The 25,314-nt window shown below is 45.8% G+C and overlaps 1 protein-coding gene across 3 annotated transcripts; it reads right to left on the bottom strand.

The window, feature by feature from the left end:
* Positions 1-6: 6 nt before the first annotated feature.
* Positions 7-24,726, bottom strand: SEMA4F (ssemaphorin 4F). Of its 3 annotated transcripts, XM_081796639.1 has the most exons (13): positions 24,445-24,726; positions 21,619-21,770; positions 20,906-20,965; positions 20,574-20,672; positions 15,825-15,918; positions 6,129-6,248; positions 5,879-6,030; positions 5,053-5,231; positions 4,689-4,836; positions 4,344-4,566; positions 4,093-4,202; positions 3,817-3,977; positions 7-296 (listed from the first exon to the last, which is right to left on the bottom strand). In XM_081796639.1, the coding sequence occupies exons 1-13, from the start codon at positions 24,587-24,589 to the stop codon at positions 200-202; spliced, it is 1,740 nt and encodes a 579-aa protein (XP_081652765.1). In that variant the 5' UTR covers positions 24,590-24,726; the 3' UTR covers positions 7-199. The 3 variants fall into 3 exon arrangements, with proteins under 3 accessions (XP_081652765.1, XP_081652766.1, XP_081652767.1); XM_081796640.1 differs by lacking the exon at positions 20,574-20,672 and having other exon boundaries at positions 24,445-24,725; XM_081796641.1 differs by lacking the exon at positions 21,619-21,770 and having other exon boundaries at positions 24,445-24,573.
* Between the last annotated feature and the right edge of the window lie 588 nt (positions 24,727-25,314).

Below are 25,314 nucleotides of genomic sequence, written 5' to 3'. Positions count from 1 at the left end.
CCTCATATCAGTGAGATCATATGACACATGTCTTTCTCTGTTTGACTTATTTCACTCAACATAATACCCTCCAGTTCCATCCACGTCGTTGCAAATGGCAAGATCTCATTCCTTTTGATGGCTGCATAATATTCCATTGTATATATCATACCTTCCAATTTTTAAAGTGGGTCCCAAACGGACAGCGTTCTAGCCCCTTTCACCCACTCCACCCACATTCCCCTAAACCATACAGACCTCCAGGCTCTTTGGGACACAAAGAAGAGACATCTGCTGACTCTATGTCTTGGACCAGCCTGTAGAGAAGAGAATACTTGGTAAATCCAGTGTCAACATCCCCTTCTACTTTGCTCGGCACCAAAGAACATTTAGTAATGTAATGGGATCACAGCTCCCATTTCATAAATACTCCTGAAACTATCAGTCAACATTCTCTTCATCAATAAAATTTCCCCCAATACCCCTTTTGCTCCTCATGACACTTGCCATGTCAAATTCTACACATATTTCCAGCAGACCACAGAGAATTAAATTAGCAGTAAGTCTGTTGGAAAGGTGTTTGGAGGATGCTTTAAAAAAACGCATATGAATGTTCCACGAAATGTATCTGGGTATCCACAACCACAAGATTTCTCGGCGGGGGGGGACATAAAAACTACAGTTAACTTGTTTTCTATTAAGAAAGAAAACTTCTTTTCTATAAAAGTGAATCAAAATTCTGTGAGGGAGATGACTCTTTGTTTCATAAAAGCGGCTCACCTCTATGTAGGAACTTTCTCTCTCCAACACCTATTGATGTCTATTAGCCTCAAATGGATCTGTTTCAAACAACACAATCCTGGTTCTTCCAGGATATGCATGGACTGTGCCTGACACAGGGACAGCAGGACAGACTGTTCACCCTAAAGTCCCTGTCACCACTCCCCAGAGGGAGACCTCCACCAAGCTATCTCCACTGATCTGAACACACAAAAGTCTCAACCAAAGATAGACTCTATTTGAGTGTGAATTCCTTGCACATGAATTAAGGCCCCTGAAATGAGCTCCAAGACTGGTATGAATACATTACAGTCTCCTGGATAAAACCAAGGTCACTTAGTCTGGCTGAGAGTGGGGAACATAGGAAGGCCATTTGAGCAGCTATAGCCATAGGAACTCCAGAGTCTGTTTTTCTCACTCATATGAATTGAGGTGTGGAGGATAGAGTGCATAGAAGTACCAACATGGTGGGGCACCTGGGTGGCTCAGTCAGTTGTGCATCTGACTCTTGATATTGGCTCAGGTCATGATCTCAGACTCCTGGGATGGAGCCCCACCCACCTCGCCTCAGGCTCTGCACTTAGCAGGGAGTCTGCTTCTCTCCTTCTTCCTCTCCCTTTGCCCCTCACCCCACTCATGTGCCCATGCTCTCTCACTCTCACTCTCAAATAAATAAATCTTTAAAAAAAAAAAAGAAGTACCAACTTGGTGATTTCTTGTATTACCAAGAAATATACTAGCATATACACATACCCCACACCCCACACATACATATATCTTAAAAGGCTCAAGTACACAGGATACCCAAGAACAATGATATTCTTATTTTAATGGGTATTAAAACAATAAAGCACTTGCCTTGTCTTAGACATTTAAAAGTTCTCCCAAGAGAAACTACCAGATCAACGTTCTTAATGAAAAACTGATTCCCAAAACAAATACTTTTACTTCTAAAATATTGGTAACCTTATGGTTCAGTAATATATACAAATATATTATAAATTAACTGGGCTTCAAAATAGGAAATCTCAAAGTCAATTTGAAAAAAATATTTTCCAAGCAATCGATTAAAAATGTTTCATTAAAGGGAATCTCACCTAAAACTTAAAAGACTTAAGAAACACCAATCAATTTCAATCGATGGACATTATTTGGATCCTAACTTAAGCAACTATCTTGAAGTATACCCAATTGAGATAACTGGAACATTGATTGGATGTCTCATGATATTAAGTTTATGGTATAATAATGATAATATGGTTTTGTCTTATTTTTAATTCCATCTGTGTTAAAGGTATATACTGCAAGATTTATGGATAAAGTGATAAGATGTTTGGGATCTGCTATAAAATAACTGGGAGTGAGCGAAGGTGTTGGTGAAGCAAGATTGGTCAGGAGTTGCCAGTTGTGAAGCTGAGCAAGAGATGATAGGAATTCATTGTATTATTCTACTTTTGAATGTTTGAAATTCCTTATAATAAAATGTTTTTTAACCAAGTCCTTATGGGGGGGGCACCCGGGTGGCTCAGTCGGTTAAGCATCTGACTTCAGCTCAAGTCATGATCCCAGGCTCCTGGGATAGAGCCCCGTGGAGGGCTCTACACTCAGTGGGGAGTCTGATTGTCCTTCTGTCCCTCCCTCCTCTCATGTTCTCTCTCTCAAATAATAAATAAAATCTTTTTAAAAACTTAAAAAGAAAAAAGAGAGAGGGAGAGTCCTTACCTGGTAGAGATACATATTGAAATATTTCAGATGAATATGATGTCAGGGATTTGCTTCAATGTGATATATAATTTTAAGCTAGCCGCTGAGGGGAAAAGAGATGGTCGGATCCCCCAGTGGTCAAAAGGAAACCAATTAAGAGGTTGCCAGAGTAATCTGGTCAAGAAGCGATGATGGCTTGCACTAGGGTGAGAGCAGCAGAGAAGGGGGGAAGTGGCTGTGGACTGAGGTTATGACAGATGGAGCTAGAGTCAGTACTAACTGCACGACAGCACAGGCAATTCTGGCTTGGATGGAGGTCCCTTTTTTGCAATGATGAAAACCACAGGAAGAGCATGTGAAGGAAAGAGGAAACAATGGTGCACGCTAAGACTTGCTCAGCTTGAGTTGCTTGTGAAGGGAATATCAGGTAGGCGGTGAGATAGGGAATCCCACAGTTCAACTAAAGACACATCATTGGTGGTCAGCGGCACTCAGCTGGTGTTGAAGATAATGGGAGAGTGTGTGGAAATGTAAAGAGAAGGACTGAACGAACCCTGAGGAATACCAACATTCAGAAGTGGGATGGAAAAGGAGTCAGTAAGGGAGACAGACTGGTGGGGGAAGGAAGAAATCCAGGAGAATGCAGAGTCAGAGAAGGCAAGAGGCTCCAGTATCTCAAGTTAGCAGGGAGCAGTCAACGCTGCAAACACTTCTGAGAGCTGTTGTAAAATGAAAACTGAGAAGTGTGGGCAACCTGGAGGTCAGTCACACGGTCAGAGCAGGTCCAGCAGAGACGCAAGGACATTGATGAGGCAGCACCAGATGGACAGACACACGAGTCAGTATGCACTGACAGACGGACACACAGTGACACAGACAGAATACACACACACAGGTAGGGCAGCATTAACAGATGAGAGACATTTTTTTTTTTAAGTAGCTCCACATGGAGGCGCCTGGGTGGCTCAATCGGTTAAGTGTCCAACTTGATTTCAGCTCAGGTCATCGTCTCAGGGTTGTGAGCTCCAGCCCCGTATCAGCCCTGCACTGAGCGTGGAGCCTGCTTGGGATTCTCTCTCTCCCTCTCCCTCTGCCCCTCCCCCACCCCTCGCCCCCCACTCACGCTCTCTAAAATAAAATTAAAGTAAAGTAAAATAAATAAAATAAAATAAAATACAAATAAAGTAGGCTCCACGCCCAACATGGGGCCTGAACTCATGACCCTGAGATCAAGAGTCACACGTTCTACTGACTGAAGAGCCAGGTACCCCAACAGATGAGAAACGGACACAAACATGTGGATGGGCCGGTGCCCTGAGACAGCAGGCAAGAGACCGGCGCAGCGACACTCACCCGCCATGCTCCCCAGCATGGGCCACACATGCATCCAGCCGGAAGCTCCAGGCACAGACAGGGTCTTGGGCCAGAATGCACTCTGAGCAGCTCTGGAGACGGCCACAGTTGGTTGTGCTCACTTGTGTCACCTCGGTACGGGAGCCCACCAGGAGCCAGCTCTACAGAAAGAGAGTGAGGGAAGAAGAATACGCTGGATCTCCCAGGCCTCAGGGTAACAAACTAGCTCTGGACTCAGATGTATCCCCACCAGATTCCCCCAAATCTATAACTCACTTGATACAATTTCATACTCTCAACTGGCTGTGGCCCCGGGAATAAGGCCAGATCCTCCAGGACGCTGAGCTGGGCTCCAATCCGCACTGCTCGGTGGAGGTGTCCATCCTCTAGGAAGCAGACAAGTGGTAAGACATAATGACAGAACTGTACCTGTGCCTGGGGACTCTGACACCTGTACGTAGGGGACCCACTCTGTGACAGGAGCATGTGTGCACTGGATGGGCAACTCGCTGAACTATTGAACATACCTGTCCCCAGGTAGAGCACATCATACTCTTTCCCTGAAAGGCTGGTCACCCTGTGGGCCACAACTCTGAGATAGGCTGTGTCTGTAGTGACGAGCAGGGGATGGTCATCGGTTGGAAACACTGGCCTGTCCATAAGGGGGTGGTCCCGGATGAAGGTGAGCACACGATCAGGCAGGGAGAGTGATGAGCCAAACTGCTGGAGCTTCATGTTGTTGGTGATGCACTAGAGGAAACACAGGATGGGTGACAGTTTCCCAGGGGCCAGGAAGTGTCCGTGATGCTTAGTTGGGCCCTTTCTCTCCTGCGGCCATGCAGGCGTGAAGTAAGGAAATTCACCCCCCTCACCTCTCCAGGTCTGGGCTGGGGTACATCGTTGTCCATGACAGGCAGTCCCCTGTTGCAGTCATGTTTCAGCTCTCTGAAGGGACCACTCAGCACTGTCCGAATGTCCTGTGGTCGGAAGGCACAGACAGCAGAGATGGCCGCCCCCTCCCTGTAAGAGTCACAGGTTGGAGCCAGATATTTGGAGGGAACTAGGGAACAGCAACTCATCCCCGTCAAATGAGAGGACCCATGAGAAATGCAAAGGGAGCCATGCAGCCTGCTCCAGGGAGAGCCCACCCCCTCTGGAGCAGACAGCACTGACACTGCACCCATCCCCCATGTATCTCCCACCCTGTAACTCTCCCCCACACCAGACGCCCCTCACCACTGGGAGGAAAAGATGCCGTAGAAGATGGGGGTCTCCGATCCATGCTCAGGTCGGAGAATAGCCACGTCCTGCAGGACGCTGGAGGCCCGGCCATGCTCAGGCCCTGGACATAGCAGGTCAGCCTTCAGAAATGTCGTCCATCTGTGCTGGAGGGTCTTCCGGCCCCCAAGGTCCCCCTGGGGTGACAAGCACATGGGAAGTTCTCTTTAGAACAACAACATTGTGGGAGGCATGAGGACACCAATATAGGTTTCCCCGTCTTCAGGGCAGACACAGACAGACGGGAAGACAGATGCACAGAAATGCAAGGATGGAGATACAGAATACTGCAGGGGATAAGGAGATCTGGGGCTGGATGGGGTCACAGTAACAATGACGGTGACTGAGTTCATTGCGCACTTATGAAATACCGCCCTACATGCTTTCCATAAGTCACCTCATTAAGTCCTCAAAACAACCCTTACAGCTAGAAATCATTAATATCCTCATCTCAGAGAGGAGGTTAAAAGATGCTAAAGAACCTGCCCAGAGTCACAGAGGCAGGAACTGGTGGAGCCAGGACTTGAACCTAGGACTAGCTCTCACCAGTCCCTGCCTTTGACCTCTCCACTAGTCCACCTCCTGGGGACAATGTGTCATAAGGGTAATTATGGGGGTGAAAGGCCAGAGCCCTTTCCCCACACTCCCCAAGCTCCCAGAAAAGAAGTCAAGGCAGAGGGAAAAAGGAGACAGAGGAGAGATGCAAAGACAGAGGCCCAGAGAGGCAAAGACAGGACAGGCAGAGCAGAAGAGGACAGGCAGACAGAAGGGACAGTGGTCTCACCGCACACACACGGGCCACCCGTGGGACCTTAATGCGCTCATATGAGTCAAATGCTCGGGAAGTCTCCGTAAAGAAGAAGTAGATCTCATCATCTCCGTCTTCATCCCCCCACTCGGCTGGGCTCAAGGCCACGGCTGCAGCAAAGGCTGGGGCTGGGGAGACCAGTGGCCTCAGATACCACAGACGCAGCCTGGGGCCACCCGGCCTCAGCCAGCTCTGTCCCCCAGAGCACCCTTCCCCCTCTCCCCACCGTTAAGCCAGGACGGCAAGGTCTCTGTCCGAATCCAGTCCTCGGCGCGACCCACAGCCCGGGAGATTATCGGCTCCGTCCCCAAGTAGTTTCTCACAGTGGCGACATAGAGGACCCCCCCTGCAGGGCGACAGGGAGGAGACGGGCTGTCAGAGACGACTGAGGGGAGCAAAGGGGGTTGTAGGCAGAGCAGGGGATGACGCAGGGGTGGAACCCACAGGAGCTGAGTGCCCACTGCATGGCAGGCACCGCCAAGCACCTGACAGGGAGCATCTCACTTGCAATCAACGTAGACACAAAGGGCTCCAGGGTAGAACAGGCCACCCATGTTAAGGGAGAACTGCCGGCATGCTAACGTGCAGGAAGGAAGAATAAGGGCTGCCCTTGTGAAAATTAGGCTTTTTTTGTCTGTTGGCTTGTTTCTTGTCATTGTTGTTTTAGGGCCACCTCTATCCCCTACTGTACTGATTACACCGTGACTCTCCAGGAAGGGGGTTCGCTTCTCAGCATACCCCAGTCTTACTTCTGCTCTCCCACTCCGGTCCATGTCTGAGGGAACTGGTGCTCTTTCTGACTGGGGGGTGGACACTGCTCTGGAACAAGTCACAGCTTTAGGGTATACCATCATCAATTGGGGAATTGATCAAAACACAGATTCCTGGGCCCACGGCCCAGCAACTCTCACCCAGTAGAGTTAGGGGATGGCCCAAGAACTAAGTCTCAAACAAGCAGTCAGAGTGACCCTCATGTGGGTGATTCAGGACCTCACTTGGAGGAACACCAGCCTGGGGGATTAATGAATGCTGCATAGGCAGCTTGAGGAAGCAATGAGGAGGCAGAGCCTCCCTCCTGGTACAGCACGGGGGCAGAGGTGCTCTAGGGATGGTGGGGACTGGAGAAGAGAGAAGTCCCAGATACCCGGCAGGAAGGGGAGGTACGGCTCTGTGGGAGGAATCTGACAACCACAGCCACCCCGTAACACAGACAAGGGCTCAGACACGCCTTGGAGAAAATTACTCAGGGGTAACAGAAGGTCATGAGCCCCCCAGAGGAATTCTGAGTATCCCAGGAACTCTGGAGAGAACAGAGTGGCATTCCTTCACCACCTACTATGTCCGAGCTACTGTGCCACGTGCTAAGCACATCACTGCCTCCAAGAGCCCCCATTCGAGTCTGGAAGACAAACGTGTGCTCAGATACCAGGAAACATGGACTAGCAGATGTGTGGGGGAGCACAGAGGAGAACCCACCCACATACAACCAGGGGGAACAGCATCCAAGAGGTGACAACTGAGCCAGGTCAGAGAAAGGAGCAATTTGCCAGGGGGCGGGCTTCAGAGAGGAAGACGAGCAGGTGGAGAAGAGAGGAGCCATGTTCGGGGACATGGGGCACTCCCTGTGGCCACAGCTCTGGCACAGGGGACTGCTGGGCTAGTGAGCAGAGACGGAGCTGGAGGTGAAAAGGTGGGCACCCAACTGTGAAGAGTCTGCTCTGCCGTGCCACGGAGTGTGGACTTTATCCTACAGGTAAGATCTGCAGATCTTCTTGAGGAAGACAGTGACATGATCAGTTTGGGGTTTTAAGAAGATAATGCTAGTTATAAGGCCATTCACACAATCCAAGCAAGAGTGGAGGTCGGAACTTAGGTAGCAGCAGAGGGAATAAAAGGGCTGGTGGAAAAAGGAAGGGAGGGAGGGAGGGAGGAAAAATAAAAGGACTGGATTGGGGGATATTTCTGAGGCAGAAACAAAAACAAGATGTGAAAATTAACTGAATATGAGATGTGAAAGAATGGAATAAAATAATGTCTTTAAGGTCTCTAGCTTGTAAGATGGGTGACAGCAGAGGGTGATACCGTGAGCAAAGCCAGGAAATGATAGCAGAAGGCCCATAAAGGAGGTAGCTGGGACGTCAGATGTGGAATGTGCTAAGGTTGAAGTCCCTTCAGGACATCTGGTTGGAGACAATGGAAGGCAATCAGACAGAAGGGCCCAGGCAACAGGGCCAGTCAGGCAACTTGGGAGTCAGGCTTAAGCCACGCCATGAATGTGATAGCCAGGGAGAAAGAGGAAGTGAGAAAAAGGTCCCTGGGAATACCACCATTTAAGGGGAGAGGCTACTGAAGACAACTAGAAAAATCAAGTCAGAGAGGCTAGAGAAGCAAGAGAGACTGGTGTGCTGGGAGGCGGTGCAGGGGAGGCCCAGCAGGAGCCACGGGGACTCAGGCACCTTGAAGGAAGCAGGAGAGTAGAGCCACTTTGGGGGAAGCACGATCATCCTGGGGTCACAGATGCTTGAGCAAAGTTGCTTATCTCAGGTACTGGAAAAATAACCACTATTTTAAAAAATACTTCATACAAAGCAAAAAAGGGTCAGAAAGCCTCTGAGGGCAGCAGCAGAGGGTTAGAAATGCTCTTGTGGGGTGGGGAGGGGAGACTATTCTACCCCTGGAGACTGTGAAAAGAATCCAAGTGTTCTGGAGCTCGGAAGGCCTGGCTTTGGACCCTAAATACTTATTAGTATGATCTGGGCAAATTAGCTTCAGGTACCTCAAACATAGAATGGAGATAATACCACCCTCCACTCGGAGCAGTGCTGAGGGGTAAATGCGATACAAACACAGAACCCACGTAGGGCCTGGCGCATGGCTGCCATTCAATGCATGTGAGTTGAGGCTCCTTATGAAACCTCAGGGACCACAGGCTTGAGTTGTTGCCAGAAGGTAGGGGGAGGGTGGGCTATAAAATGTCACCCCATTCCCTCCCAGAGTACTTCAGGAAGGAGAAAACCAGGTTAAGGGCAGGGCATAGTCTGATAGCACATGGAGCAGCAAATGAGCCAACCCTCTGTACTTCCAAGGCAGGGGGAAAAGTTGATACAGAAGCCAGAGTTACAATGAAAAATCTCCCTACGAGCATTATACACAAAACACTCTAAAACCAAAACTCGGCAGAAGCTGTGTCAATGGACACCCTGAGAATGGAGAGAGATCTGTGGAGGAGACAGTTACGAATATTTGAGAGCATGACTTGGTGACGGGAGGGGGGAGCAACAAATAAATATTTTGTAAGGACCCAGCAGTGGATGGAGGTAAAAGGTTCCAAAAGTTTCTAAGGGATCAATGGGGGCAGACAGCAACTCCGGAGCCTAGAATTGCTGAAGAGTACACTCACTTGGAGTGAAAGAGCAGGTCACTGACACTAAGGGACAGCGGGAGGGGTCAGACACTTTGGGGGGAAGTAGCAGGGTTCCAGGTATTCCAGGAGTACCAAGGGGCTTGCAATACACACACGCGCGCGCACACGCACGCACCCCAAGAAGGAACAGCAGCATCACAGCCACGAGGACAGGAGGACACAGGATCACCACATGTCCTAGATTCTCCAGGACAGCATCAATTTCAAATATTATGTTGCATTGCTCACATAATGAAATACCCCTGTGTGTGTAATCGTCGGCAAGTCAGTACTGAATGAATCAATTCAGTAAACATTAAAACACACATTTGCTATTGGCAAAAGATGACGTGCAAAAGAGAATGATGCCCACAGTGCTGAATTCAGTGAGCAAACTGGTTAGAAAAAACACACCAGGTATAGTACAACCCTATTTAAAAAAAAATATGTATAGGGGCACCTGGGTGGCTCAGTTGGTTAAGCGGCTGCCTTCGGCTCAGGTCATGATCCTGGAGTCCCAGGATCGAGTCCCGCATTGGGCTCCCTGCTCAGCAGGGAGTCTGCTTCTCCCGCTCCCGCTCCCCCCTCTTGTGCTCTGTCTCTAAAATAAATAAATAAAATCTTTAAAAAAAAAAATATGTATATGTCTGCAGACATAGGAAAGATTGGAAGGAGCTACAACTCTACAGTGTTATGACACATTTCTGATTAATGGAATTACAATGATTTTCATTTTCTCCTTTCTACTTTTTTGTACTCACTGAATGTTTGTTGTAGTTACCATCTTTTAAAAACTTTTATAACCCCCCCCCAAATTAAGGTATTTTTCATTTTGGAAATATCGAGGAAAAATAAAAGACTGAAATTCACAAAAGATGAAGAATCACAACCAAAGAAAAATCACAATTCTGTGTGGAAATAGATCTCTCGTCGCCCAAGTGTAAAGCCTGTGACGTAGTCTTCCCAGACGTGTCAGCAACCCAACGCTGACAGCCTTGCATACTCCACGGTAGTATTTCACTCCACCCCGGGGTTCCAATTTTTCACTCTGGTATCAAAACGGTCACTTCTAAAGAAGATAGGAATAATCATTCATTAGCTTTAAAAAAAAAAAAAAGGATTTTAAACATGCCCTGGCCTTCCTTCCTCCATTCCTTTTTCTTCACACAGTCAGAGCTTTGCAGGATAGATAGCTCCTAGCCTAATATTCTCCATTTCCTTATTTAAAGATTAGGCCAGCTAGATACTTTTTTTTTTTATATAACAGCCTATGATGAGGACATAATTAGATAGCTGGAGATGCAGTGTTTATTCTACCATTTCCTCTGTTGATCACTTATGATTTCCAACTGTCTTGTTTCAGTGTGTGAATGCTAGTCTTGGGGCAAACATTCCTGAATTTAAGAGGTAGGTTTGACCCCAAAATGCCAGCAGCACCCAGTACATCTGGGACATTTGCAATGCCTCTTGTCAGATGCAGTAATCGCAAGATGCAATGAGATCAAACAGAGAAGATAAAATACAGGATAGATTCCCTAAGAGAAAGAACAAATACTCCCTCCTTCTGCTCTTCTCGATAAAAGCCCTATTTGTTATAGGATGTTGGTAGGGAGAACCAAAGATGACTGACTGCTGTCTCCAACTGGGTTACTTGGGAGAGTAACAGCACTGTGCACTCAGAGGAGGGGACACTGGTGGTGGAGCAGGGTTGGGGGAGGTGAGTGAGGATGATGAGCTTGGTTTGGGACATGCTGATATTGAGATTTCTGTGGGATATCTATGTGGAGATATCTGGAAGGCAGCTGGATATGTGGTCTGTAGCCCCAGATAATGTCTGGGAGGCATAAGAATGCAGTAGAAACAAATCTGTGAGGCTGGTTGAGACCACAACCACATAGAATGAGAAGAGAACAGGACCTTGAGAGGGGGTCCAAGGAACCCCAACCTTGAAAGGATGAGTGGGAGACAAAGACCCTCCAAAGGAGACAGAAGGAATTGCCAGTGTTCTTAGGCTAATGTGAACATTATTGTCAAAATATCTGCATTTTTCCAAATTGGAACAGTGCAAAAAGAGACACTGAGAAAATTCTGTTAATTTTATCTAAGTGTAGTAAAAATAAATTTCATATTTGAAGACAAGATTTCTGAGGCTTTTTCCTAAATAAATACAAGTACCAATAAACACATGGAAAGTTTTTCAACCTCACTAATGGAAATGCAAGCAAAAAAAAAAAAAAAAAAAAAAACCTTTACACCCTTTGGCCCAGCAATTCTACTTTCTGGATTGACTCATATGTGATTAATTAGATTCATGTAAGGGATTTACATAAACATTTATGTGAAAGGATTTCTTCTGCATTATTTATAAAAGCAATAATTTATTTTACATTTTGAATGTATAATTATATGGGAATAGACTGTGCTAATTCAAGTGATGGAAGAGTATGCAATCACTAAAAATCATGTTTTGAATAATTAATTCTATGAGAAAATGTTCAGTATACAATATTAAGTGAAATATGTACGATAATTCCAATGTATTACAAATATGCACACAAACACAGTAGAAGAAAATAGTCAAAAATAGTAATAGTGGCTACCTGGTGATGACTGAATTACAATTAGCTTTTCACTTCCTTCATTATATGTTTCTATATTTTCTCAATTACCCACAATGCACACTGTAATTTTTATAATTTAAAATAAGAAATGCTCCTGCTATTACATGCTAATAATATTTTCATTACTAAAAGCTCTTCTTTTTATTTCAAAATAGCTCTATAATCCTCAAGGACATTTTTACAGATCCTAACTATGAATTTAAGTTCTAGTTCTTACATAATGTTGTCACTATTTTCTATACTGCTATTTTCTTTCTTTTTTTTTTTTTTAAGATTTTATTTATTTATTTGACAGAGAGAGAGACAGCGAGAGAGGGAGGGAACACAAGCAGGGGGAGTGGGAGAGGGAGAGGCAGGCTTCCCGTGGAGCAGGAAGCCTGATGCGGGGCTCAATCCCAGGACCCTGGGATCATGACCTAAGCCGAAGGCAGACGCTTAACTACTGAGCCACCCAGGCACCCCAATTTTCTATGCTGCTATTTTCAAAACAAAGGGGCAGCAGGGCATAATAGATCAACATTGAAAGCTCCAACTGAATACTGGCACATATGTCAAGTTTAAAGAAATTTAAATTATAGCCCTATAAAGTACGAACTTCAGAGGAAAATGTATAATATTGGTATTGACTGCAATTTGGATCGAAGATAGAAAGAGACATGGAGAAGCCAGCCATTCTAAATAGTTAGAAAGTGACTTCTGATCATTTCCATCAATTATCAGATGAAAGGCAACTTGAATTTCATTATCTGGAAAAAAAAGAAACTTGAAATCCTTTTGAAAAATGTCTTTCCTTTTTGAAAATGTTCTTTGTCATACAATGATCTTATTTATGAAATTTGTGTTCTTAAATCACACGAATTCACAGCAAGTGAATTCACTTGCTGACTGGAACACAGAGAGATTACATGCAGAAGGTTGAGTATAAATATTATTACTTGAAACAAAGAAAGTCAAAGTAATCAATTAACCTTAGATTGTTATAATTAAGAAGTCATTTTGTTGATAAAAAATTATGTAGAATCAAGAAACAGCTGCTAAAACTGATAAATCTTTCTTAATGACCCAATGATTGGTTCAGAGTTTTGCCACAGATGTTTGATAAAAAGCCAAGAAAACTATAGACTTAACTGTTTTATGCAAACATGTATGACTATAAACAAGGTTTCATCAATTTCAATTGCAGATGAATGATAAAAATGAGAAATCTTGTATTTACTAGATTTCTAGTTTATGTTCATTTTTTTTTTTTTTTAAGATTTTATTTACTTATTTGACAGAGAGAGAGACAGCGAGAGAGGGAACACAAGCAAGGGGAGTGGGAGAGGGAGACGCAGGCTCCCGGCTGAGCAGGGAGCCCGATGTGGGGCTCGATCCCAGGACCCTGGGATCATAATCTAAGCCGAAGGCAGACACTCAACGACTGAGCCACCCAGGCGCCCCATGTTCACCTTCAAAAACTCTGTTATTTTATTACTTTTCAGAAAAGGGAAGTCATTAACTGTATGACTAAGACTGATTTAATTTGTATAGCTAGCTTTTAAGACTCTTCCTATAAAGCCATGAGTAAGAAAAAAAATTTCACTGTTAGATCTTGTGTCCCAAATTTTGTTTTTCATAAAATGTAGTCCAAAAGAATGGGTAAAAATTAATTTTACAATAATGAACAGCAAAAGTCAGTAAAGAAAGAAAAAGCAGTTCGATGAATGCTGCTGAGTCTACTGATTAGCTAATTGGGAAAAACAAATTTACATCTCCATCTCATGCCATTCATCAAAGTAAGTTCCAAACAGATCAAAGAGTTAAACGTTTGGGGGAAAAACTTGTAAGAAGAAAAATTTTTATCTGCTCTCTAACTGAAGAAGGATTTAGCTTAAAGACATACATAACCACAAAGGAAAAGATATAGATTGGAACACATATCCCACCTGGTAACTGGCCCAAGAATATGAGCAGAGGATTTACCAAAGAAGAAACAAAAATAAGTATGAAAATATGAAAAATGTTTAACTACCTAATATTCAAAGAAATACAAATTAAAACAAGGTGCTATTTTTTAGCCTCAAACTAGCAAAGATTTTTCAAAATGACAACAATACTATTCTAGTGAAATTTATGTGAGAAAAAAGGAAAACACTTTCATTCCTGCTGATTTAGGGTGTAAACTGGTACCACTCTTTCTAAAAACTCAATTAGCAACAAATAATGAGCCATAAAATGTTCACACCCTTTGATATAGTAATCCATTTCCAGGAATCTTGAGACAATCTAAAATGAGGATAAAAACGTACACACAAAAGTGTTCATTACAGTGTTACGGGACTAGCAAAAACTTTGAGGTAAATTAAATAAACCTGGAAATCAAATAAACTTATATAAATAACTTGAGACTGCTTAATTAAATTATGGTATGCTCACAGGATGGGTAGCATCATATTATTAAAAATTTTCTTCACAGGGTGCCTGGGTGGCTCAGTTGGTTGGGCGACTGCCTTCGGCTCAGGTCATGATCCCAGGGTCCTGGGATCGAGTCCCGCATCGGGCTCCCTGCTCTGCGGGGAGCCTGCTTCTCCCTCTCCCACTCCCCCTGCTTGTGTTCCCTCTCTCGCTGTGTCTCTCTCTGTCAAATAAATAAATAAAATCTTTAAAAAAAAAATTTTCTTCACAAAAAAATTTTAAATTGGTGGTGCCTGGGTGGCTCAGTCAGTTAAGCATCTGCCTTCGGCTCAGGTCATGATCCCGCAGTCCTGGGATTGAGCCCCGTATCGGGCTCCCTGTTCAGCGAGGGGAGTGTGTTTCTCTCTCTCTCTCTCTCCCTCTACCCCTCCCTCTGCTCCTGCTCTCTCTCTCTCTCAAATAAAATCTTTTTTAAAATTTTTAAATTGTATAGAAATGCCTATGATAAGAAGTTACATGACAAAATTCAAAATTAAATCCATGTGGCATGACATTTAAAAGTTTTACAATATACACACCCTCATAAAATTTCTATTAACCTGCTTGTTTTATACTATTGTGAGAAAATGGCTGGACTCTCTGAATTTGAAGGGTGGACCTAAAAGACAGGCTCCGTGCCACACAAATAATTCACTTTGTGGCTGCTGAAGGATTACGCAGTCATTCTCCAGAAAAGATTTGGGCATCAACTGTGATTGAACCATTGCACACTTGAACTATATACAGCTTGGTCAAAGGAAGTAAGAGCAGGAATTTATTTAACAGTCATTACTGATTCCTCTGAGCAACAAAGGACCAGCCAGCAAAATTTATATGTATGAGTACAGATGCAAGTGCCCACACACATTTACTTAAAAAGCTAGAAAGAAATATCCCACAATATTGGCAGTGGTTTTCTGATATTCTAGAACTGTGCAAAGATGGTAGACACTAGACACTCAAATTCCTTCCTCCAGTCAAACTAGTCACGTGGTCCAAGGGCTCAAGAGCCACGTGTAAGTAGTGGCTATCATTTTAGACAGCAGAGACAGAACATTTCTATAGTCCCACAAAGTACCTTTGGACAGCACTATTCTACAAGATTTCTGATGTTCTTCTCCATACTTTTTCCAAATGTGTTACAATATGCTCTGTAGTAGATTCCTCTTATAAACGGGGGCGGGGTGGGAGGGAACACCATGAGAAAAGAAAATGAGGTTAACAGAGCAAACACTCACGCTAGAGGTGCAGAGGACGCATACTCTAGAGAAAACCCCGGGGAAGAATCTGGGGAAAAGCAGGAGGACACAGGCACTGTGGGAAGAACAGGAAGGTCTAGAAAGAGACATGGGAATAATAGGCATTGCAAGGAAAGGAAAGAAAGGACACAGAAATTCCAACAGCAGGGGTGGGGAAGGAGGCAACTATAGCAAGGAGCCACAGGTTCTGGGCTCTCCCCACTCACCAGCCATTACAGCTGCTGACCGCTGAGCTGGCTCAAAAGGACATTTCCCCCGGCCATTCTCAAGTCTTTCAACCTGCTGGAAACTGGACACATCCTACAGACCAGAAGGGGGCAATTGGTTTAGGGTCATGAAGAGGCTCCTGGTGAGAATTACAAAGATGGTCAGATGAAGGAAACGCCCAATTTCCATTCATCTCCCATTCATCCGCTACCATCCCCATAACTCCCAGTCTGCTGTTCCTGATTCCCCCACCTATTCCGGCATTTCCCATCTCTGCCATCCCCCTTTTCATCAGTTTATTCCTCTTTCCTCCATTCCCCTAGTACCAACACCCACATGCCCTGCTGAAGGAAACCCGCAGATGGCCCTAGAAGACACTAAGAGGCCGAGAGGCAGATCTTTCCTCCAAAATGCTAGGGTTTGCAACTGGCTGGGGACTATATGACAGGACAAGGAGGATGAAGGGAAGAGAGGAGGCGTCCTGAGGAAGGGTAAAAAAGAGTGCAGGCGATATAAGATCATCTGAAGCTCAGGGGCTTAGAAAGAGGGGCCGTCCTCCCCCTACTCTTACTCCAAGGATGAAGGACAGGACCAGAGTCAAGGATACATAGAAAGGGGGTAGAGAATCTGCAAAGTTAGCAAAGATCTGAAACTCAGGTCAGAATTTGAGGATTTGGCAAGTAACTGCCTTCTTCATTCAGGGACCACAGCAGGACTGACCTGGAGAGGAGGCGAGAGATGTAGGAGTCCACCAGGGCCAGCCAGAAGTTACCTTACCTAAGCATCCAGCACTAAGACAGCCTTCAAAATAACATCTAAAAATGGAAACCAGGGATGACTTCAACCGGAGACTGGCAGGGAAATTAACTGTGGCTGGTTAGGAATCAAAGTTATGGCATGAAGAGCCAGACACAATACCTCTAGTTCACTAGGGGGGGCATATGGTGTTCCTGGAGCCTAATTACACCGATGGTGGTTGCAGTAGCCACACAGATATATATCCCCTGAGTATAGGTATACTATGGGTCCATTCTGACCGCTCATCTATAAACTATAGTCAGGAAATAAGGTTTTGTTTTACCAAGAGAGCCTTGAACAAGGCCTGTTAAGATGTGATCGGAGGTCCCCAAAAAGGAAACACTGGGTTAAGAGAGTCTTCTGGAATGAGGGACCCTACAGGGGCACAAGCATCTCACCTGTGTGGAAGTGGGAGCAGCCTAGCCTGAGAAAAGAGATGGATGACAGTTCAGTGAGAGATGACCAAGATGTCTGGGAACTTTGAACAAAGGTTAATACATGTTGTAGTGGCTCTTCCTACCTCTCACCTGAACTACAGCAGTAACCTCCTCCTCTCCACACTGCCTAGCCTTGCCCCCAATTTGCTCTGCAGATTAATATTCCTACAATATCAGTCACTGCCTTGATAAATTTTTGAGCAAGAGAGTAACAAAATGGCTCACGATTGCCTAGAATACAAACCTGTTAGCCCAAATTACTTCCTTTCTAATACTGCTCAAAATGAACACTTTCTTCCAACCAGACCTGGATGCTTGTTATTCCCAGAAAACAAATCATGCTTTCCCATCCCTGTGCCTAAGACTACTCCCTCAACGTTTCACCAAGGACTCCTTTTCTCAGTGTTCAACCTCCTAATCTTTATGGGGCATCTGATATTTTTGATTCACTCCCTCCTTCAAATATTCTGTCTTGATTCTCTTGGAAGTCTACCATCCTCCCCCTACCTAATTATTGCTTCTCTATCTCCTTTGGTTGCTTCTATTTTCCTTTCTAGCCCCTAACTGTGTTAAGGATCTATCCTTAGTCCTTGTCATATATACTTCAATGATCTCACTCATTTTTACATTTCTAGTTAGACTTCCTATGCAAATTATTCCCCAAATTCTCTGAAAGTCTGATGCCTTCCAATCTCTGGTCTGTGTTTGGACTTGGCTGCTGGACTTCCTCACAGAGATGGCCTATCAGCCCCTTAAAACTCAGTATGCAAAACGAGTCTTCATCCAGTTTCCCCAAATGGCATCACTGTATTATGTAGGTTTATAATTTTTGAGCAAGTGAGGCTCCTATTAACTAGATAGGTTATGATTACTGTTTTGTCGAAATGACATTTAATTAGGGTCTGAAGGGGGTAAGACTAGTCCACTACAGTCTCTGTCTGAATGTTGAGATTCCTCATTGTATCATCAGTTGTGGTGAAGGCAAGTCCCTCCAGCTGAAAGACAGAGAGCTAGGCAGGAAGGCTCTCACTGAGCTGTAGGGTTGGAATCCATCCTTTGGCTTTGGCCAAGAAGAGTACAAGATAGACAAAGGACCTTCCCCAGGTGGTTAGGGGGGAAAAAAAGAAAGATGGTCCCTGTCACATGAAACAGGACAAATGTCACAAGACACTGAAACCAGATATGGTCTTCTGTGCTGCAGGCTGGACTAGAAGATCAGGGTTGTGGGGCAGAACCAGACACAGCTGGATTTAAATCTTGGCTCTACCTCTGCCAGCTACATAATATTGGACATGGTACCTAACTTTCTGGAACTTCCATTCCCTTGCTTGTAAAATGGATATAAATAATACCTAAATATCACAGTGGGGTGCTAAGAACTAAACTCAATCTCGAATGTAAAGTCCCTAGTACCCATGCCTGGGACAGAGTACATCTTCAACTGAATGGGAAGTCTTGTCATTGCTATTGTTAAGTCTAGCATTTTTCTCTGTTAACTGCTAGGACTCCCTCAACAAAGCAAACTAAAATATTTTCCTCCAACGTCCAATGAGCTATCACTGAATGGCAGCACTCCACATTGTCAGAGCTGGTGGGTCCAGTGCTTGAATTGCCTTTTGTAGGAACCTTTGTTTCTCTGAGCAATCAACTCTGAGTGAGTTGCTGTGTCTGGATCAGCTAGTCAAAGCTCTCACATAATAGTTATACATGGTCTCCAAGTCATCAGTCTGGGACATGAGAGGTTCGGCACTAAGGATAAGGCAAGAATTTGCTTAAACAGACAGGAGTTGCTAGGTAGCAGGATCAAACAGTAAAGGCTTGAGAGCACTGAAGAAGTCTAGAGGGCAGTCTTAGTATATGGCCTGAAGAGTTAACACAGCTGATTTTGGGGGCAGGGGGGTGTGCCCTATATTCTCCTACAAACAAGCCTTGACCAAAGGATGGTTCTTCATTTCGTACACCTGCTAGATAGGAGAGTTCAGAGAAGGAGCTAAAAGTCATGGGAGTAAAAAGGCAGACCCCTCGCTTCACTCTGGTTGCTGATTTTTCTCAGGAATGGATAGGAGTCCAATCCTGACAGGATGTACAGAACATTTTGTGTCTGTAGAATATAACAACCATTAGGGTCCCCTCACAGAGCCAAGGAAGAATAGGAGGCTCTAGGAGACTAACTTGAAGTGATCATGTTGTCTATAAGCCATGGCACCAGTATTCATACCCATGGGTTCCCCAAGTGTGTGCAGACTGGAAAAAGACCTATATGGCAATGGTAGTTCTACCACTACTTTCCGAGCTTTGTGAGAACTGTAAGGAAACCAAACCTTCCACATCACCTGATGGCTTATAGAGATTCTCAATGCCACCCTGAAACCTTCCCAAGAAAAGGAAGCTATCCACACCTTGATGGAAAGTCTTTCATCCACATTATGAAAAAGACTCAACAAAAAACCAACCAATCTCAGGGACAGCCCAGAGGGACTGACTAGGACAACAAAGCATATACAATTATAGCATTCAAAGCCAGAGATATGAGCATCATCTTCAACAAGGAGGGGTTCGGACATACACACTGATGAGATCTGGGGGGCAAGCAGTACTCCAGTTTGCAGAAGGTGCAAGTCAAAATCTGTGGTTAAGAATCAGGGCCAGGAAAGGGAGTCATTGCACTCCTCCTATTGCTCCTTGGAGCAGAAAAGGAAGCCACTGAATACAAAGAACATGGGAGGCTTCTGACTCATCCTAGATTCTTGTCACAAGTGTGTGCTGGCAGAGGACCAGTGACTGACTATTGGATAACTGATGGGAAAAGCTGAGAGTTCAAAAACATTAAGACCTTCCTGAGATGCCACCAGTCCCATTAACTCCAGAAGCCATGACTGGCCTAGAGATGATCAGGAGTATACACATCCCAAGCCTGCCTGAGTATGAGGGTGGAGATGCCCAGGGCTCCAGCAGCAATGAACAAGACCTGGAAGAAAAGGTGACTGACAGAGTGCCCACATTGAAGGCAAGATCCAAGTACTATATTAGTGGGCAGTGACCTCAGAAGCCGTGAGAGCAGAGGGTCACAGCTCGCACAGAATGAAGTTGGCGGTGGACATGGAAGAAGGGGGAGAGAGACAGTCACATGCTGTGGGAGGAAGAAGCAGGCATGGATTGTGCTGATTAAGAAATGGACCTAGGCTGCCTAGGCAAAAGCATACACCGAGCAAAGGAAACAGGAATTACTGGCCTCTAAAGTCTCTCCTGGATTTATCCTCTCCCAGGTCTAGCTAGCGTCTCTAACTCCCTTCACCGTCCCTCTTCCCTCTTTACACTCTGTATACCTCACCTTCCACAGACAACCTCCCTCCCCCTCCCTTTCCTACCCCCCCTTCTGTGGCAGACAAAGGCTCCACCCTGTGAGGACATCCCTCACCCCCAATGTGTATCATGCACAAGTGTGGCCTTAAGCATGCCCCCCATCATGGTCACTCACAGAAGACCCTTCCCATCCTCCCACCCATCACTCACAATAACCCCGCACTTCGGATCAAAAGCGAAGGTGCCACAAGTGAGGAGGTGAGAGGCATTGGCAATGGCGAGAATCTGGACAAAATTGTGACATTCGTCCTGGGGGTCAGAGATGGTTAGAGAGAATCAGAAGCAGCAGGTACAAGGAAAGGTAGGGTAGTGTCAGGACAGTTAGACGCAGCTCTGGGATCAGAGATGATAGGTAATGACATGGTGTTAAGAGTCCCTGCCTGGGCCCACTGGGATGGGAGCACTGCAGGGGACAGACATAGAGTCAGGGCTGGAACTAGGTCTCAACTGACACTCAGGATAGGGACAAGATTCACACCTACCTCCTTCTTGCCTTTCTTCCTACAGTTCTGTCTGTGGGCCTCAGGTACCATCCAGTCAATCTGAGAAAGGAGGAATAATTGTTTCTCCCAGATCGTCCCCAAATTCCTCCCAAGTCAGGGTAGTTAAAACAGTTCCATGACCTTCATCAATTTGAGAACTGCAGAGCCCCCCACCCCCACCCCAACCAGCACCAATCAGAGCACTGTTTTTCAAACTGGATGTCTCCACCCATTAATGAGTAATGAAATCAGTTGCTTTTATTTTTAATGAAATAGGATATATCAGAATGTATCACACATAGGAGAGTAGATACTGTTTCAAGAAAGGGTTCTTCCAATACACACTTCCTGTCCTAGGTCAAAATGTATCAAATATTTCTTACTAAGGGGTGGTCAAAAAAGTTTAAAAGCTACTGCCCTAAAGAAATGTGATTCTAATGATTCCTCTGCCCACTGTGACCTGAAACCTGGTCACTGTGGCCTCCTCCCTATCATGAACCTCCCTCATAGCCTCCCCAGTCACCATGACCACCACCCCATCACCCTTAGCAAAGATAATGAATATTCTTTCTATGTTTGTTTTCACCAACACTCCCCCTCCCACCCCCACCCTGTTACATATTTGGTTATTATGAACACCCCCCCCACACCAATCCCATAAAACTATGTATCTAATCACATGCTCTGGAGTCCTCCCCACTTCCATCTCTCACCCTGCGGGGTCTCTCCCCTGAGAAGGGCAGGGATAAAGCGAAGATGGTGTCCCGGGCACCAACATAAAGTGTATGGGAAGCAGGATCCACAAGGAGGACAGAGTAATTGTATGTCTGCGGGGCAGTGAACCGCGTGAGATAGGAGTCAGCCTCTGGCAGGAAGAGAGGGTGAGAGGAGAGAGTGATATCAGCCATTGCTTCATAAGGGTTGGGTCCACAAGGGCAAAGCCCAAGGGCTCAATTTCTGTTTTCTTCCAAGTACTATTTATTTAGCAGCCATGAGGGTGAAAAACAGAGCTTTGACAGGCCAACCATCTAACCTCCCCAAAGAGAGAGAACTGATGAGGCCAGAATATTTAGTACACAATGCAGTCAAGTATGCTTCTTCTATAAAAATAGAACATTTTATTAAAATAACAGCATAAATATTAAATCTGTAATTTTTATTCATAGCAATATGATACATAATTTGAAAATACCTGTAGAAGGTACAAGTAGTTTCCTCTCTGAATTTCTTTTTTTTAATCACTACTTATTAGTAACTTCTTCTTACTTAGAAGGGGAACAATTCACTCTCTTCACCAACACTTTAGGAGACTATCCCCTGTCTCTCCCACCACTCTTGTCCTCCCCAACCCCACCCCATTTCCACCCAAAGAGTTGGCAAGAGTATGTGCTTTGGAAACAGATCAGCCCGAGTTTAAATGTGGCTCTTTCACTTACCAGCTCTATGATCTTGAGTAAGTTACTTGCCCTGAGCATCACTTTCCTCATCTGTAAACACCAACAACCAGGCTTGTTGACAGAATTAAATGAGATAACATATGTGGAAGCAACTGACATGTACTACATGTTTCAAAATGGCTCCTTTCGGGTGCCTGGGTGGCTCAGTTGGTTAAGCGACTGCCTTCGGCTTAGGTCATGATCCTGGAGTCCCGGGATCGAGTCCCGCATCGGGCTCCCTGCTCGGCAGGGAGTCTGCTTCTCCCTCTGACCCTCCTCCCTCTCATGCTCTCTGTCTCTCATTCTCTCTGTCTCAAATAAATAAATAAAATCTTTAAAAAAAATAAAAAATAAAATAAAATAAAATAAAATAAAAAAATGGCTCCTTTCTTCCTTTCTTAGGCATGTGCTCCATATGGGCCAAATCTAAACTTCATATCATCATTCAAAACTCTATTTAAAGATTATGACAGGGCGCCTGGGTGGCTCAGTTGGTTAAGCAATTGCCTTTGCCTCAGGTCATGATCCCAGAGTCCTGGGATCGAGTCCCACATCGGGCTCTCAGCTCATCGGGGAGCCTGCTTCTCCCTCTGACCCTCTCCCCTTTCATGCTGTTTCTCTCTCTCTCTCTAATAAATAAAATCTTTAAAAAAAATAAATATTATGACAAATAAGTTAGCATGAATTTACGTTCTTAGCTCACTCTGGGGCCCCTATCCCTGCACCAACACAGCTCTGGTCTACCTGCTTCATCTGCTCAGCCACCCTCAAGACAGGCAGAATGGCTCCAAGCCATTCATTCCCAGTTGTGCTGATATATGGGGCCCCACCCACCCCATCCTCCCACAAACTCATGTCTATGCTGTACCTGCCTATTCTCTCATGTTCATTATAAGCCCTGGAATACCCAACCTCCGTTCATCCCCCACTCTGTTTCACCTTGCTATCTAGACTTCTCTGAATTTCTGGTTATCAACCCAGGCAGGCAACCTCAATTCTATTTTGTGGCTATTGCCCCAGCACAAACAAACCCCAGTCTCTGACCACAACTTTGTCTTCTGGATTCGTAGCAACCCTACATGTCACTAGTCTGAAGTTTAGACTCTATATTACTATTACCCACTTGTCAGGTTTTGCCAACAGGTTGTCCTCTCAGCTTCACTGGTTCTCTCTGCACAAGGTGCCAACACTCATTGTCCACTGAGAAGAAAACAAGGTCAGTGGCCATGCTCATGCTCACCTCAGGAGACAGCACTGAAGTGTGAATCACTCCAATGACCATTTTTAACCTTGTGGCATCTCCTGGCTTCTTCCACGTCTTTTGAAAGGACCAAATCTCCTTCCTCCCTTTTTTTTTTTCTTCTGAAGATTTTAGAAATCATTTAAACAGAATTTTAAATCAACTCAGTCAACGGTTTCTCAACACTCAACGTAAGGAACGTGTAGAGAGAACAGGCAATGCTGAGGAGTTAAGAGGGATCAGAGAATGGGAGTTGTGTCTGAGCTGGGAGAGGCCTGGGAAGTGAGTTAGGGAGAGGAGGGCTACCAGAAGGGCAAAAAGCTTGCAGGGAGATATAAATGATGATAAGGGAATGAATTTGAGAAGTGGGCAGATGGAAATGCTGAGCTGGAGAAGGATGGGTGGCTGGAGGAGAATGAAAGGCCAATGAGTTTGGAAGAAGAACGGGTGTCAAGCTGGCGTGAGGGACACAGGTGTATGCTTGGGAAGACAATAAGGGAGAGAGAACTCCGAAATGGACGACCTCAGGAAACCCCCATCCCTTCCCTGGGCCTCAGTGTCCGCGTCTGCACGGTGAGGGGCTTAACCCTCCCGCGGTTCTGCGAGTAAGGGGCCGCGGGGGCCGCCTGGCCGCGTCTTGGGAGCCGAAGCGCGAGGCGGGAGAACGATGCGGTGGAGCAGCACCGCGTGGGGGTCCCGCCCTGGTCCTGACAGGGCGTGGGCGGCGCGGGACGCGATGCGCTGCGCCGAGGGGCCCCAGAGCGCCTGTCCGGGTCCGTAGGGAGGGTAGGTGGGTGCGGGCACCTGCAGGCGGGGCCTGGGCGCCGTGCGAAGGGCTGAGGGCGAGGGCGCCCACGCCTTACCGGAGATAGGAAGCGAGGTCCTGGGCACCGAGCGGGGGACGCGGCCGGATACCGGGCCGCTCAGCACCGCCAGCAGCAGCAACGGGAAGGGCAAGGCCGGAGGCGGCTGGGAGCCCAGGAGGGGCAGCGTGGCAGAAGTCAGCATCTTTGGCTCCGCCTGGTCACTGGGTGGGGCGCGCCCTGCCACCTGCGCTTAAAGCCGCGGGGCCGCGGGCCTCGGCCCCACTCGGGTCTCCTCGGTCCGGTTCGGCCTGCGTCGGCCAGACGAGAACGAACCTGGCTCCGCCCCTTCAAGAAAGGACTAATGGTCGAGCCGATTTCCTCTTCCAGCCAATCGAAGTTGGGTGGGGGCGGAGCTAAGGAGCGGAGACGCCCAACCCAGGTACAGGAGGAGTTAGACCTAGGTATAGGTGGGAGTTCTACTTCAGAATCAGGCTGGAGGTGTGGCTTCAGATCTTCCCGTGTCGGGTTTGCTCAGTCGGCTCCAAAAGCTCAAATGCCCGTTATCTGTAATAATAGGAAAAATATGTGTGTAATGGGTACACCAAATTTCTTAAAAGTATTATTTTAGCAAGCATTTAACAAATAACTGCAAACAGATAATTGCAATACAAAATGATTTATGTTTGCTATATAATAATGTGAAATAAATGCTCAGAAGATTTAGGTTTTGCCTGAGCAAATCAGGAAGGTTTCACAGAAGTGACATCTGAACTGAGTGTTCAAGGATGAGTAGGCCTTTGAGGCGAGGGGCAAAGACTACCTATGGATATATCCACTTGGAAATCCTACAGACATAACAAACACAGAGCCTGAAAATAATGCGCTATCTCCTCCATCCCAACCCCTCCCTGCTCCTCTTTCAAGCAC

Source organism: Leptonychotes weddellii, chromosome 10 (genome assembly GCF_054177405.1).
Source record: "Leptonychotes weddellii isolate Sample4059 chromosome 10, ASM5417740v2, whole genome shotgun sequence".
NCBI classification, from domain to species: Eukaryota; Metazoa; Chordata; class Mammalia; order Carnivora; family Phocidae; genus Leptonychotes; species Leptonychotes weddellii.
This window is presented reverse-complemented; position numbering and strand designations above follow the sequence as displayed.